The sequence below is a fragment of the Sciurus carolinensis genome, chromosome 4, assembly GCF_902686445.1.
Source record: "Sciurus carolinensis chromosome 4, mSciCar1.2, whole genome shotgun sequence".
Lineage (NCBI taxonomy): Eukaryota > Metazoa > Chordata > Mammalia > Rodentia > Sciuridae > Sciurus > Sciurus carolinensis.
In genome coordinates, this window is record NC_062216.1 from 74010081 (window position 1) to 74028110 (window position 18030).

At 37.0% G+C, this 18030-nt stretch overlaps 1 protein-coding gene across 1 annotated transcript in view; it reads right to left on the reverse strand.

Moving 5' to 3' along the window:
* LOC124982758 (antigen WC1.1-like) overlaps positions 1-18030 on the reverse strand; it is a 111067-nt gene that overhangs the window by 3425 nt on the left and 89612 nt on the right. The window contains 7 exon segments of the mRNA XM_047549694.1: positions 10342-10488; positions 11525-11608; positions 12199-12294; positions 12685-12819; positions 13213-13245; positions 13467-13781; positions 13872-13910. Coding sequence (XP_047405650.1) covers positions 10342-10488; positions 11525-11608; positions 12199-12294; positions 12685-12819; positions 13213-13245; positions 13467-13781; positions 13872-13910 — 849 coding nt within the window.

Consider the following 18030-nt stretch of genomic DNA (forward strand, 5'->3'; position numbering starts at 1 on the left):
CAGCATTACAGAACATCTCAGCAAAATATTCCATGACGAAGAGATAAAAAACAAAGAAGCAAAAAAGCAAAGGGAGGAATTATCATAAAGGAACTGTCAAATAAAGGAGGAACGAAGGTGTGTCAAAAAAATAAATAAATAAATAAAATTTAAAAGATGAACCAAATGACCGGGAATACAAATCATATCTCAATAATAACCCTGAATGTCAATGGCCTGAATTCATCAATCAAAAGACATAGACTGGTGGATTGGATTAAAAAGAAAGATCCAACAATATGTTGCCTGCAAGAGACTCACCTCATAGAAAGAGATACCCATAGACTAAAGGTGAAAGGATGGGGAGAAACATACCATGCACATGGACTCAGCAAAAAAGCTGGAGTATCCATCCTCATTTCAGATAATGTGGACTTCAAGCCAAAGTTAGTCAGAAGGGATAAAGAAGGACATTTCATACTGCTTAAGGGAAGCATAAATCAGCAAGATATAACAATCATAAACATCTATGCCCCAAACAGTGGCTCATCCACGTATGTCAAACAAATCCTTCTCATTTTAGAAACCAAATAGACCATAACACAATAATACTAGGTGATTTTAACACACGTCTATCACCACTGGACAGATCTTCCAAACAAAATTGAACAAAGAAACCATAGGTCTCAATAAAACAATCAATAATTTAGACTTAACAGACATTTATAGAATATACCATCCAACCAAGAGTGAATACACTTTCTTCTCAGCAGCACATGGATCCTTCTCTAAAATAGACCATATATTACGCCACAAAGCTAATGATAGCAAATACAAGAAGATAGAGACACTACCTTGTACTCTATCAGATCATAATGGATTGAAGTTAGAAATAAATGAAAGAGAAAAAAACAGAAACTACTCCAACACCTGGAGATTAAACAATATGCTATTATATGTTGAATGGATAACAGAAGATATTAGGAAGGAAATTAAAAAATTCGTGGAGATAATGAGAACAAAGAAACATCATATCAAAATCTCTGGGACACTATGAAAGCAGTACTTAGAGGAAGATTTATTTCATGGAGCGCATTTAATAAAAGAAGTAAAACTCAACAAATAAACGACCTAACACTACAGCTGAAAGCCCTAGAAAAAGAAGAAGAGACCAACACCAAAAGTAGTAGAAGACAAAAATAGTTAAACTCAGAGCTGAAATAAACGAAATTGAAACAAAAAAAAATACAAAATATTGACAAAATAAATAGTTGGTTCTTTGAAAAAAATAAACAAATTGATAAACCTTTAACCACACTTACAAAGAGAAGACGAGAGAAAATCCAAATCACTAAAATTCGGAATGAACAAGGAAATATCACAACAGACATGAGTGAAATACAAAACATAATTAGAAGCTATTTTGAAAATCTATACACCAACAAATAGAAAATAGAGAATTTCGAAGACATCAACAGGTTTCTAGAGACATATGAATTGCCTAAACTGAACAAGGAGGACATACACAATTTAAATAGACCAATTTCAAGTAATGAAATAGAAGAAGTCATCAAAAGCCTACCAACAAAGAAAATCCAGGACCAGATGGGTTCTCAGTCGAGTTCTACAAAACCTTCAAAGAAGAGCTCATTCAAATACTTCTCAAAGTATTCCATAAAATAGAAGAGGAAGGAACCCTCCCAAACTCATTCTATGAAGCCAATATTACCCTGATACCTAAACCAGACAGAGACACATCGAGGAAAGAAAATTTCAGACCAATATCCTTAATGAACATCCACACAAAAATTCTCAACAAAATTTTAGCAAATCGCATACAAAAATGTATTAAAAAGATAGTGCACCATGATCAAGTGGGTATCCTCCCAGGGATGCAAGGTTGGTTCAACATCAGGAAATCAATAAATGTAACTCACCATATCAATAGACTTAAAGGTAAGAATCCCATGATTATTTCAATAGATGCAGAAAAAGCATTTGATAAAATACAGCAACCCTTCATGCTCAAAACACTAGAAAAAATTGGGATAGTGGGAACATTCCTTAACATTGTAAAGGCCATCTATGCTAAGCCCATGGCTAATATCATTCTAAATGGTGAAAAACTGAAAGCATTTCCCCTAAAAACAGGAACAAGGCAGGGATGCCCTCTTTCACCACTTCTTTTCAATATCGTCCTTGAAACTCTAGCCAGAGCAATTAGACAGATCAAAGAAATTAAAGGGATACGAATAGGAAAAGAAGAACTCAAACTATCCCTATTTGCTGATGATATGATTATATACTTAGAGGAACCAGGAAATTCCACCAGAAAACTTTTAGAACTCATAAGTGAATTTAGTATAGTAGTGGGATATAAGATCAATGCACATAAATCTAAGGCATTTTTATACATGAGTGATGAATCTTCAAAAAGAGAAATTAGGAAAACTACCCCATTCACAATAGCATTGAAAAAAATAAAATACTTGGGAATCAAGCTCACAAAAGAGGTGAAAGACCTCTACAATGAGAACTACAGAACAATAAAGAAAGACATTAAAGAAAACCTTAGAAGATGGAAAGATCTCCCATGTTCTTGGATAGGAAGAATTAATATTGTCAAAATGGCCATACTACTAAAAGTGCTATACAGATTCAATGCAATTCCAATTAAAATCCCAATGATATACCTTACAGAAATGGAGCAAGAAATTATGAAATTCATCTGGAAGAATAAAAAACCCAGAATAGCTAAAGCAATCTTTGGCAGAAAGAGTGAAGCAGGGGGTATTGCAATACCAGATCTTCAACTCTACTACAAAGGAACAGTAACAAAAATGGCATGGTATTGGTACCAAAAATAGAAAGGTGGATCAATGGTACAGAATAGAGGACATGGACACAAACCCAAATAAATACAATTTTCTCATACTAGACAAAGTTTCCAAATATATGCAATGGAGAAAAGATAGCCTCTTCAACAAATGGTGCTGGGAGAATTGGAAATCCATATGCAACAGAATGAAACCAAACCCATATCTCTCACCATGCACGAAACCAAACTCAAATGGATTAAGGACCTCAGAATCAGACCAGAGACCTTGCATCTTATAGAAGAAAAAGTAGGTCCAGAGCTTCAACATGTTGGCTTAGGACCAGAGTTCCTCAACAGGACTCCTGTAGCACAAGAAATAAAAGCAAGAATCAATAACTGGGATAGATTCAAACTAAAAAGCTTTCTCTCAGCAAAGGAAACTATCAACAATGCGAAGAAAGACCCTACAGAGTGGGAGAAAATCTTTGCCAATCATAATTCAGATAGAGCACTAATCTCCAGAATCTATAAAGGACTCAAAAAATTCTACACCAAGAATGCAAATAATCCAATCGACAAATGGGCTAAGGAAATGAATAGACACTTCATGGAAGAAGATCTACAAGCAAACAACAAACATATGGAAAAATGTTCAACATCTCTATTAATAAGAGAAATGCAAATCAAAACCACCCTAAGATTCCATCTCACCCCAATTAGAAAGGCGATTATCAAGAATACAAGCAACAACAGTTGTTGGCAAGGATGTGGGGAGAAAGGTACACTCATACATTGCTGGTGGGGCTGCAAATAGTGCAGCCACTCTGGAAAGCAGTGTGGAGACTCCTTAGAAAACTTGGAATGGAACCACCATTTGACCCAGCTATTCCACTCCTTGGACTATACCCAAAGGACTTAAAATCAGCATATTACAGAGATACCGCCACATCAATGTTCATAGCTGCTCAGTTCACAATAGCCAGATTGTGGAACCAAGCTAGATGTCCTTCAATTGATGAATGGATAAAGAAACAGTGGTATATATATATATATATATACAATGGAATATTACTCAGCCATAAAGAATGATAAAATTATGGCATTTGCAGGCAAATGGATGAAATTGGAGAATATCATGCTAAGTGAGGTAAACCAATCTCAAAAAACCAAAGGACGAATGATATCGCTAATAAGTGGATGATGACACATAATTGGGGGTGGGAGGGGTTAGTGTTAGGGTTAGAGTTAGGGTTAGGGAGTGGGGCAAGAATGGAGAAAGGAAGGACTGTATAGAGGGAAAAGAGGGGTGGGAGGGGTGGGGAGGAAGGGAAAAAATAACAGAATGAATGAAACAACATTACCCTATATAAATTTATGATTATACAAATGGTATGCCTTTACGCCATGTACAACAGAGAAACAACATGTATCCCGTTTGTTTACAATAAAAAAAAAGTGAAGGAAGCAAAAAATAAAATAAAAATAAAAATTTAGAAAAAAGAACAAAAGTTACATATTCATATTATTAGTTGCAGAAAAATTTCATCAAAAAAATTCAGCATCCATACATGGTAAAATCTCTGAAGACTCTAGGCATAGAAGGAAATTATCTCAATCTTATGAAGGCTATACATGACAAACCCAATGTCACATCATAATGAATGGTGAGAAAATAAAAGCATTTCCTCTAAAATCTAGAGCAAGACAAGGATTCATACCCTCACCTCTCCTATTCTACATACTTCTTGTAATTTTAGCCAAATCATTTAGACAAGAGAAGGAAATTAAAGGGATACAAAGAGGAGAAGAAGAAGTCAAATTATCTCCACTGGCAGATACTTTGGTTCTATATATAGAATCTTCACCAGGAGACTTTCAGAGCTGATAAACAAATACAGCAAAGTAGCAGGATGCAGTATTAAGATACAAAAATGAATACTTTTGCTATATACCAATAATAAACCCTACCAAAACATCAAGAAAAATATTCCATTGAAAATAGTCTAAAACAAAACAAAAACAAAAACATGGAAATAAACCTAACAGAAGGTGAAAGACCTCTAAAATGAAACTATAGTCACTGAAGAAAAAATTTGAAGCCTGTAGAAGATGGAAAGGCTTCCCTTTTTCTTCAATAAGCAGATTTAATATTGTTAAAAGTGGTTACACAACCAAAAGTAGTCCCAATCAAAATATCAATGTCTTTCTTCATAGAACTAGAAAAATCAGTCCTAAAATTCATATGGAATAATAAAAGATCCAGAATAGCCAAAGCAAGAAGCAAGAAGAACAAGACTGGAATCTTCACAATTCCATACTCAAATTATGCTGCAGAGCTCTACTAACAAAATAGAATGGTATTTTTATAAAAACTAACATGAAAGTCAATGAAATAGAAGACATGGAGTTAAACCCACACAGATATAATCATCTAATTCTTGACAAAATCACTAAAAACACACATTGGAGAAAAGATGGATGTTATGGTTTGGGTGTGAAGTGTTCCCCAAAGGCTCATGTGTGAGACAATGCAAGAAGGTTTAGAGGAGAAGCAATTGGGATTGTAAGAGCCTTAATACAATCATTGACTTAATCTCCTGATTGGGAATAACTGAGTGGTACCTTAAGGCTGGTAAGGTGTGGCTGGAGGAGGTAGGGTCCTGGAGGCATGGACGTGGGGTATATATTTTGTATATGGTGAGTGAAGTGTCCCTCTGTTTCCTGATCACCATGTGACCTGTTTCCCTCTGCCCCACCCTTCCACCATGATGTTCAATCACACCTTGAGCCCCAAGGAATGGAGTCTGCTGTCCATGAATGGAGACCTCTGAAACCGTGAGATCCTAAATAAACCTTTTCTCCTCTATGATTGTGCTGGTAAAGTCTTTTAGTCACAGCAGTGAAAAATTTGACTAAAATAATGTACTTTTTAACAAACAACACTGAGAAAACAGGATATCTACATGTAGAAGAATGAAAGTAGATCCCTATGTTTCACCGTGCACAAAAAGGAACTAAAATGGATTGGAGGCCTACTAATTGGACAAGAAACTTTACAATCGCTACAAGAAACCATGGGACCAACTCTCCAATATACAGGCATGAACAGTTTTACCTTAATAAAAGTCCCTAAGTTCAAAAAATAAAACCAAGAATAAATTGGGACAGCTTCAAATTTAAACACTTCAAACAGCAAATCAAACAAGATAATGAAAAGAAAGCCTGAAGAATGGGAGAAACTGTTGCAACTTACTCTTGTGAGAGAGGATTCATATCCAAAATATATAAAGAGCTCAAAAAACTAACATCAAAATAACTAAAATAACCCAGACAATCAAAGGGCAAGGGAACTAGGCAGATATTTCCCAGAAGAAGAAATGAAAATGGCCAACAAATATATGAAAATAATGTTCATCATCCTTAAGAATAAGGGAAATGAAATAAAAACTACATTGAGGTTTCATCTCACCCTAGTTAGAATGACAAGATTCAAGATAAAATAACAATTGATGTCTTTTTAAAGGTTATTGTAAGTGACATAGTTTTCCTGATTTTTTTCCCTCAGTTAATTCATTATTGGGGTATGGAAAAGCTATTGATTTTTGTATGCTGATTTGTGTCCTACTTTACTGAATTTGCTCATCAGTTTATAATTCTTCTGGTGGAGATGTTTGACTATACTACGTATAGGATCCTTTCATCAGCAAACATAATTTGACTTCTTTTCATATTTGTATCTCTCTAATTTCTTCTCTTATCTGATTGTCCTGACTATAGTTTCAATAACTATATTAAATAGGAGTGGTTAGTGTGGATATCCTTTTCTTGCTTCTGATTGCAGAGGAAATGTTTTCAGTCTTTTTTCATTCCATAGCAAGTTGACTTTGGATTTGTCATACATAGCCTTTATAATGTTGAGGTAAGTTCTTTCTATCCCTAATTTCTTCTTCAGCAGTTTTAACATGAATGGGTGCTCAAATTTATCAAAGTTTTTTTTTTCTCCATCTATTGAAATGATCATGTGATTCGTATCCTTAGGTGTATATTTTTGGTGAATTAAACTTATTGATTTGCATGTGTTGAACTAACCTTGCCTACTGCTTGCATGAAACCCACTTGATCATGCTGTACTATCTTGTTAATGTGTTTTGAATGTGCTTCAAAAATATTTTACTAAGGATTTTTGTGTCTATGTTATTCAGGGATATTGGTCTGCAGTTTTCCTTCCTTGATGTGTCTTTGTCTTGTTTTGGTAAGAGTAATACGGGCTTTATAGAATAAATTTGGAAGTGTTTATTCCTATTCTATTTCATGTAATAATTGGGTATCCTTTCTTTTTAAAGATCTGGTCGGACTTCTCTTTGTTGGAAGGTTTCTAATTGCTGTTTCAGTATCATTGCTTGATAATGGTCTCTTTAGTTTTTCTGTATTTTCTTGGTTTGATTTCTATCTAGAAATTGTTTAATATCTTCTGGATTTTATAGTTTTAGTATAAGTTTTCAAAATATTTCCAAACAAGCCTCTGGGCTTCTGAAATATTTGTGATGATAGCTGCCCCCCTCCTTTATTTTTCATCTCTCATTTTGTTGATTTGGGTCTTCTCCCTCTTTCGGTTAGTTTGGCTAAGGAGAGAGCTGTAGTAATAAAAACAGCAAGGTACTGGCATCAAAGTATACATGAAGATCAATGCAATAGAATAGAAAACATGAAACAAGTCCAAATAGATATTGTTATCTGATACTTGACAAAGAAACCAAACATATATTGAGAAAAAGAGTCTTTCTTTCTTTCTTTCTTTCTTTCTTTCTTTCTTTCTTTCTTTTTCTTCTTCTTCTTCTTCTTCCTCTCTCTCTCTCTCTCTCTCTCTATCTCTCTCTCTCTCTCTTTCTCTCTTTACTTCTTTTAAAATAAATGGTCCTTGGAGAACTGGTTATCTGTTTTGTAGAATAATGAAACTAGTTCCCTATCTCTCAACCTGTACAAAGGTCAACTAAATTGAATCAGAAACTTTGCAATTGATAGAAGAAAGTAGGCTTAATATTCCAATGTATTGGTACACACATCTTATCCAGATCACTAAGGCTCAAGAAATAAAACCAAGAATCAACAAGTGGGATGATATCAAATTAAAATACTTCTGCACAGCAAAAGAAACAAGAGAATGAATAGAGAGTCTATAAAATGGGACAAAATCTTTGTCAGCTGTTCTTTTGACAGCGAATTAATATCCATAATATATAAAGAACTCAAGAAAGTTAACACCCAAAAAACAATTAATCTAATTAATAAAAACATTGTAGAGATAAACAGATATTTCTCAAAAGAAGTAGTGCAAATGACCAAGAAATATATGAAAAGGTTCTTAATATTTGTAGCAGTCAAGGGAATGCAGATTAAAACTATGTTTTTATCTCATCTGGCCCCTGCTAGAATGGCAATCATCAAGAATATAAATAACAATAAATGCTAGTGAGGATGTGGAGAAGAGTATGTTTATTCATGTTTGGTGGGACTGCAAATTAGTACAACCACTTTTGAAAACAGTATGAAGATTCCTCAAAAGACTAGAACTAAAACCACTTCATGACTACCTTACTCTTAGATTTTATCGAAAGAACTAAAATAAGCACGGTGGAATAATAAAGGCATATCAGTGTTTATGGAAGCACAATTTATAGTAGGCAAGTTATGGAAACAACCTGGGCGCCTGTCAGCAGATGAATGGATATAGATAATGTGGCAAATATACACAGTGGAGTTTTACTCAGTCATAAAGAAATAGTAAATTATGGAATTTGCACATAAAATGGATGGAACTGGAGACATCGTGCTAAGTGAAATATACCAAACTCAGAAAGTCAAAGGTTGACTTTTTTTTTTTTTTTTTGCTTATATGAAGAATTTGGAATAAAATAAAGCATGAGCGGGGAGAAAAGGGGAGGAACTCTGGAATGAAATTGACACATGAAAGTAAAAAAGAGATCAGTGTAATAGAGAAAGGGTGTTGATGTGCAGGGAGTAAAGATGAGAAAAAAGAGGAACTGTGGAATGAAATTGACCAAATTATGTTATGTATATACATCAGTGTACCATGGAGAATTATATATACCACTGGTTTATTAAAAACTATAAATAAACAGAAAGGATATAAGTAGAGAAAGGGGAGCAGAAGAAGGGAGAGGGGAAGAAAAGTGGAAATTGGGAGATTGAAATGGAGAACATTTTATTTCATGCATGTATAAAAAGGTCAAAGTGAACCTACTATTATTATGCAGAACTACAAAGCACTGATAAAAACTTTTAAAAGTAAATAAATAAATGTTGGTGAGGATGTGGGGAGAAAGAAACATTCATACATTCTTAGTGAGATGGTAAATTAGTACAACCACATTGGAAAGCTGTATAATGATTCTGTAGAAGACTAGGAATGGAGCTACCATAAGACCCTGCTATTCCACTTGTTGATATTTATCAAAAGAGCTAAAATCAGGATACTACAGTGATACAGGTATATCAATGTTTCTAACCACTGAGTTCATTGTGACCAAGTTATGGAACCAGCGTAGATATTGATCAAGGAATGCATGGATAAAAATTATGATATTGATATATATATATATATATATATATATATATATACACACACACATATATATAATGTAATTCTATACAGTTATAAAGAAAAATTAACATATCATTTGTTGGTAAATGGATGGAACTGGAGAAAATCATGCTAAGTGAAATAAGTCAGGAGGTTAAGGATTGAAGGTTTTCTCTCATATGCAGAAGCTAGAGGAAAATAAGGAATAAAAAAATCTGGGGAGATCTCATGAAAATAGACAAATAGATCTCATGAAATAACAGTGAATTAGAAGATGGTTGAGGGGGAGATGTGAAGGAGAGACTTGGGGAGGAACTCTGGAATGAAATTGATCATATTATGCTCTCTGTGTGCTTGAATACATCACAATGAATTCTACTTTTATGTATGACTATAATGCTCTAACTACAAAAACAATAAATAAACAGAAAAAGACCTGTTTATTAGAGGGAGTGGATCAGGGAAAGGAGGAGAGAGGGAAAGGGGAAGTACTGGATATTTAAATGGACCAAATTATGTTATATGCATTTATGAATGTGTCAAAATTAATGCCACTATTATGAATAATTATAAAGCACTAATAAAAACATAAAAATCTTTACAAATTATTTCTCACAAATTGAAAGACCACCATACTTGTTGTCCAAACATAGGTCTTGTTTTGTTGTATGAAAATTGGAACAAAGCCACAAAGTTTCTGCAGCTCATACAGACATATCTCCATCCCATGGGCAGTGTGTACAAACAGAGAACACAATATGCATCTCCTTTCAGAAGAGATGGAACAGCTTCAATAAACAGAAACAGGAAAGAGATGAAATCCTCTTGGTTTACAAGGCTACCTGAAATTCTTGTAGTTAAGGAAAACTGATCATTAATATGTCCAAATCCATCTTTACCATCACATAATGCAAGACTACTGGAGAGATGGCTATCCACTCACCTGTCTGAGAATATCTGGCACCACCTCCCTCTTCTGGGAAAAAATTCTTCTCCTTCAATCCAGGTGAAGAAGGAATTGCAGAAAAAGGTGACTCTTCGACATCATCATAACCATTACCTGTGGCATCTGCATGCTGCTTTCTAGGTTCTGAAAACAGGGAATAAGGTGGAAGAGGAAGATATTGGTTAGTCTAGGTGATGTCTTCAGTCTCCTCTAATGCAGAGATTCTAATATTCTAAATATAGGCACCATATTTTAAGGTTGTCCCAAAGACATACATTTTATCACCATATTCTTAGAAACCATGTAAATCATCTAAATATTTCAATATACTAAGGTCAATAATATTTTACTAACATACCATGCCACAAAACATAAATAAAAGTTATGCCATGAGTTTGAAGCACTCTTTTTGGGCATGTGGTAGAGGGTTGAAAAATTATGTACTTATCAGTGACTGAGGGAGATTTTATCAGGACTAAGAGAACACAGGCTGTTCATGTGCCCTCTGAGCTATGGAGACACAGTGCTGTCCAGGAGAGAATTCTGACTTTCTCTCTCCCACATACAGGCTATCCTATCAATTCCAACCACAACAGGCATTCAACCTCCTCTAGCGCTCTGCTGTCCTTGAGATTCTGTCTTCACAGAGCACTCCTGGACATGCAGTATCCAAGTAACTATCCACCTTTGCCACTGGGGGAAGGTTCAGGATGTCCTCCTTTCTTAGGTTCTTTGTAGAGAAGAGCTCCTGGTGATGGATTGATGGATAAGTACAGGCACCACACACTCCATGTGTTCCAGGGATTATGAAAGTCATTTGTTTTTGTCTTAGTATTCACATAAACCACAAAATGGTTTGTACATCCCACTATTTCAGGATTGAAACCATAATTCCAAATGTTTTCTTTACCATGGAATTTTTGAGAAGATCAATTTCAAATGTTATTTTATAGTTATGACCTTGGGTTTCATTACTATACAGTACTAATGTGAAGTATGTATGTGGACATATGGAAGTAGCTGGAAACCAACAAATTAGAACCTAATCTTTCTGATTCTGAGATGACAGAGTGGTGGAGAGGAAAAAAATAGTTGTGAACTAGACAGAAGAGACCCTTCCCAGATGATAACCTCCTCCTCACCCCCACCATCCAAGGGATGACCTGTGTGTGTCTACTACCTGGGGCAGATTCAGGGTCTCCATTCTCCTCACTGTCCCCTGTATAATAGGGTAACTTGGTTGCTGAGCCATCAGATGGGGTTCCTAGTAGGGAGAAAAACATCATAGGCAAACACAGTAGGAGGTGTGGTGTCATGGTTTAGAGGAAAATTTGAAGCTTCATACTTGTAGAGAGAGGACTTGGAGCTCCTGCCTTTGGAGGATGCTGACAATTGTTACAGTGGTCCAGGAATGTTCCCAAAGGATAATGTTGTAAGTGGTTGGTCCTCAGGTTGGTGGAATTGGAAAAGGTGGAACCATTAATGAGTGGGGACTAGTGGGAGGTATTAAGTTGTTGGGAGTACTCTCTTGTAAAGATTAGAGGATGCCAATCTCTTCCTCTTTCTATTGTTTTCCTGGTCACTGTGAGGCCAGCATCTGTGCTCTACCACATGCTCCCAGCATGATGTGCTGCCTTTGCACAGGCCCCAAACAACAGGGGTTACCATGAAGTAAAACACCTGAAAATGTGAGTCAAAATAAACATTTTCACCTTATAATTTGATTATTTCAGGCAATTTATTTCAATAATGGAAAGCTACCTAATGTGGTTGTGTTAGTATATGATCTCTGCTTACTGAAGATTCCCACACTGTTGGTGAATTGATGAAAAGAAAGGAGGGTATGAAACACACCTGGGCTGTTCAGCAGAATTTCCTTCTCTGGATTTACAGGGAAATCTATTTCCTGGTACAGGACCTCTTCAACAGCACCTTCAAAAGAGGATAATGCTGGGGAAAGCACACATTGCTCTTAGAAATATTTCCTTTACCAAAATACAAAACTTTCCCCAATGCACACTCAGAGAAATCTCTCTGGGCTTCCAGAGTCCCTTTCTTAAGCTTTGTGATTCATTGAGATAGAACTAGATTTCCTGACCACCCCTGGATCCTACAACCTGTCTCCACTAGCACTATCCAAGAGGGAAACTGTCATATTTCAGGACTCCATTTTTAACCCAGAGTCATTTTATGTCTTTTAAATCTTGAAGTTCATGGTAGAGAAGACTGTTTTCTTTGTAATGAGAGTAAGACTAAAACATGTACTTAAAAACAGCGACACACAATTGATCTAACATTCTCCCTCTATACTTTCCAGGTCACAGCATTCCTAAGCCCCACCTTGGTGCTCTGAACTCCTTCTGAGCAGCTGAGTTCCCAGGATGATGAGGATCAGAAAGAGAAGAGCTCCCAGGATCATGCAAAGGATCCCAGGTAAGGAGAAGATACCAGGGACAACTGAGGCTGAACTGGTGCCTGGAGAAGAAAAGGGGCCATGAGACTTTAGAGAGGACCATAAGCTCAGAGGAACCCAATTATCCTGATCCCCTGTTAAGTCATCACGACCATGAAGTCCCTACCTCAGACATCAGGATCTGCATGAATCTGAAGATATCCCCATCCTAGATCCTGCTCTGGGCTGTGGCAACTATCTCCTGAGTCTGGTATTAAGGGATTTCTATAAAGTGTATGCTGGTGAGGCTTTGGAACTCTCTGACTGCTAACACTTAGAATAAGGATGGTTTCTTCTAACACCTGATCATCAGGCCTACTGTCATAAGACCGGAAATGTGTAGACTCCATAGTATGAAACACTGAAAATCTGCATATCTCCTCTATGACCTGGTTCAGAGCAAAAGAAGCACTTACTTCTAGGGGTGGGGGGAATTGCTGTCCTTTTACCTGGAAAAAGAGAAGGAAAATGGAATCATTGCACTGTGTTGCTCTGGGAATGTCCCTGGGTCCCCCCCACCACCACTGGCACATGGTTCTCCCCCAGATACCAGGAGATCAGGCACAGCCTTCCAGAGGCAGAGTGCAGGGCAGCAGGGCAGCCTGGGAAGCCCTTTGGATGCAAACACACTCCTTCCACCCTGGCCCACTCTCCTGGTCCTGCTACTCACCAGAGCACCTCACACCAGCATCCTCCTCATGCTTGCAGTCGCTCTGCCCCCAGGGCGCAGCAGCACAGGCCCACAGGGAGGACTCCCTGCCCCTGCACTGCACCTCGTCCAGCCAGATGCTTCCATTTCCAGGGCCGAACGCAGCCTCCCCTGGGGCTTCCAGGGCGGAGCCACAGCCCAGCTGCTGACACACCACCTCAGCCTCTGCCAGGCTCCAGGAGTCATCGCACACAGTGCCCCAGGAGCCTCCGTGCCACACCTCCACGCGCCCTGAGCACAGGCTGTCTCCTCCCCTGAGTCGGAGCTTCTCTCTGTCTGAAAAGGCAGCAGCACCTCCTCTTACTGTCCTGGTGGGAGGTAAGGAGCCCCTGGAAGCCATGGGGAAGGTGGGAGGGGATGAGATACCTGTGCAGGGGGCGGTGGTGGGACACTTGGGTCTCTTTCCTGCAGAAACAGACAATGGGGAAGCACTGGGTCAGGGGCAGCTGGGGTGGTCCTGCCCCAAGACAAGGCTCTCTAAGGTCCTGGGCTCAGTTCAGGTGACAGGTATAGAGAACAGGCCTCAGAAGTAGCTTTGGGGGCTGTATTGCTGAGATGTTCCCTGGAGTAAATCCCTATCAGTAGCTGAAATTATATTATCAGTTTACTTGTTTGCACTTTGCCCACTATGTGAAAAACACGAACATGATCATGCCCATGCTCATGCATGTACACTCCAGCACACACACACATAACCCAGAAAGAACTCCACTAGGAAGGGGACCTTGCCTCATTCCCTCTGCTCCTGCTAACAGGACAATGACTGGCATGTTGAATGCATTCATCAGAAGTATGTATGGATGACTTCCTATGAATGCTCTGAATAGAGGCTTGATGAATATTTACTGAAAAAATGAATCGATGAGTAAAATCTGCTGAAAAATATTATTTTGAATTCTTGCTAATCAGAAAGGTAATAGAAGAAAGGTAATTTAATGTCATGATTTGTGGTAATAAATATTAGGCATTTAAAACATAAGTACTAAGTAATCCCAAAAGTAATTTGAACTTAATGTTCCTGTTATTATTAATGAAAAATTACAAACATGAGGTGGGAGCCACGTATGAACTATGGGCATTGTTTGAGCCCTTAAGGCAGGGAAGCTGCTTTTCTGGGAACTCTGGGGGTGAAATCACCCAGTTCCAGAAAGTCCAGATCATGTTGGCACCCTGCTGTAGCTCACAGTCCCAGGTTCAAACACAGCCATCCAGAGATGAGTGTAACCTGCCAAGCACCAAACACCCTGTTTATCCTAACTCTTATCTTGTTTTCCCTGAAGGTGCTCCTTACTGATCCCCTTTGGTCTGTGCTGCTGTAGATACAGCAAGGGCAGTTATTTGTCTTTGCTAGGGTCAGACCCATCAGGTATGCTTGACCCATCATGCCCATGCTTTGAGAATATGTATAATTCTTGCCTTTTGGTCTTTATTTCTTAATATTCTACTTTCATGGCTTTTATTTCATGCCAGCCCACACTTCCAAGGGTTACCCGCTACCTCTCCACACAGTTCGTGGGCAGAAATAAAGAAAGTATTATTTTAAATAAATTGAAAGTATTCTTTAAATTAATTAAAAGTGTTCTTTTACATAAAAACAAACAAGTAGAATTCAGGGAAAAGTTAATAGTGGACAATAGACAATACTTTTCTGACAAGATAGAAATGTTTGCATAAAAACTCAGATAAATACACTGAGAACATTTAATACATTGAAGGACATAGAGGTAACCTGCAGCCAAGCAAAACAAAACAAAAGAATACCTATAAATGCAAAATAACACAGAGAAAATATTCATGGATGTTGTCCTAAGACCCCATCATGGGTACACATTATCCACATTATTCTGTCAACCTCCTACCCTATGCAGAGAACATTTCTAGAAATTATGGCAGAATCTCTCTTGGGTGGTTGCTTACTTTCCAGATTGGATGTCCCACTACTTCTCAATATGTGGAGTCTATTGTGAACAAAAACATCATCAATATATAATGTTATGATTTATTATCACATAAGTCTCAATAGGGTGAAGGAAAAACTAAGGTGAAAGCAAGGTACAGGAAAAGAATAAGCATTTGCCTTTCAAACATTTACTATCATCAATCATCCCATCCTCCCAAGCTGTGGATTTCAGGCAGCTACTAGCAGAGGCTCATGGGCATTGTTTGCTTTTTGATTTTTGACCTTCTGTATGTTCTTTGACTTTAGATTAATGGTCGAGTTATTTTAAAAATCCAGTGTGTTTTATCAAGATATGAAATAATGATTGGAAATAATTATTTCTATGTAGTTACATGACAATATCTGATTTCAAATTGTATATTCTGCTGTGTGCAATTGTGCAGGCCTATGATCCCAGCACATTGGTAGCCAAGGCAGAAGGATTGCAAGTTCCAGGCCAGCCTCAGCAACTTAAAGGAGTCCTCAGTAAGTTAGGGAGACCCTTGCTCAAAAAAAAGAAGATATCCTGTGATCTTACAACCATTGGCAATCATCTTGTAGTAGTAAACCTAGCAGTATAGTATTCCATATGCAAGGATATTTATTGCAGTATTGTTTGTAGATGAGGAAAAAGAGAAAACAATTATAAATAAATAGCAAAATGATTAGACCAATATCCTTGATGAACATAGATGCAAAAATTCTCAATAAAATTCCAACAAATTGCATACAAAAACATATTTAAAAATAATGTACCATCATCAAGTGAGGTTCATTCCAGGGAAGCAGGGTTTGTTCAACATACAGAAAACAGTAAATATAATTTATCACATCAATAGACTTGAAAACAAGAATCATATGATCATCTCAATAGATGCATAAAAACCATTTGACAAAATATAGCACTCCCTTATGTTCAAAATACTAGAAAAACTAGGGATAGTAGGAACATACTCAACATTATAAAAGACATATATACTAAACCCAAGATCAACATAATTCTAAACGGAGAAAAATTGAAGGCATTCCCTCTAAAAATGGGAACAAGACAAGGATGCCCTCATTTACCACTATTATTCAACATTGTCCTTGATTCTAGCCAGAGCAATTAGAAAGAAGAAAGAAATTAAAGGTGTACAAATAGGTAAAGAAGAACTCAAACTATCACTATTTGCTAATGACATGATTCTACATATATAGAAGATCCAGAACATTTCACCAAAAACTTCTAGAACTAAAAAATGAATTCAGCAAAGTAGTAGGATATAAAATAAATACCCATAAATCAAATGCATTCTTATACATCAATAATGAATCCACTGAAAGAGAAATAAACAATAAACTACCCCATTCACAATCACTCAAAAAATAAAATACTTGGGAATCAATCTAACGAAAGAGGTGAAAGACCTCTACAATGAAAACTACAGAACACTAAAGAAAGAAGTTGAAGAAGACCTTAGAAGATGGAAAGACCTCCCATACTACTGGATAGGGAGGATTAATATTGTCAAAATGGCCATACTATCAAAAGCATTACACAAATTTAATGCAATTCCTATTAAAATCCCAATTTTAATAGGACATTCTTCATAGAGCTAGAAAAAGCAATTATGAAATTCATTTGGAAAAATAAGAGACCCAGAATAGCAAAAGCAATCCTTAGCCTATTCAACAAAGGTGCTGGGGAAAATGGAAAGCCACCTGTACCAAAATGAAAGTAAACCTTTATCTGTCACCCTGCATGAAACTCAACTCAAAGTGGATCAAAGACTTAGGCACTACAACAGACACCCTGTGCCTATTTGAAGAAAAAGTAGGCCCAAATCATCACCATGTCAGCCTAGAATCTGATTTAACAAGACTCCCAAAGTGAAAGAAGTATAATCAAGAATCAATCAATGGGATGGATTCAAACTAAACAACTTCTTCTCAGCAAGGAAACAATCAATGAGGTGAAAAGATAGCCTACAGAGCGAGAGAAAATCTGTACCACATGCACCTCAGATAGAGCATTAACCTCTAGAATATATAAAGAACTCAAAAAACTTAACACCAAAACCAAATAACCAATTAATAAATGGGCTAAGGAACTGAACAGACACTTCACAGAAAGAAGACATACAATTGATCAACAAATGTATGAAAAAATGATCAACATTCTCTAGCAATTTGAGAAATGGAAATCAAAAACTAAGATTTCATCTCACTCCAATCAGAATGACAGTTATTAAGAACACATGCAACTGCAAATGTTGACGAGGATTTGGGGGAAAAGGTCCACTCACACATTGCTGGTGGGAATGCAAAATGGTGCAATCATTATGAAAAGCAGTATGGAGATTCCTCAGAAAACTTGGAATGGAACCATCCTTTGACCCAGTTATCCCACTCCTTGGTTTATACCCAAAGGACTTAAAACCAGCATACTATAGTGACACAGCCACATCAGTGTTTATAGCACCTTAACTCACAATAGCTAAACTAGGGAACCAACCTGGGTGTGTGTGTGTGTGTGTGTGTGTGTGTGTGTGTGTGATGAAGAAGAATGAAATCATGGCATTTGCTGGTAAATGGATGGAGTTG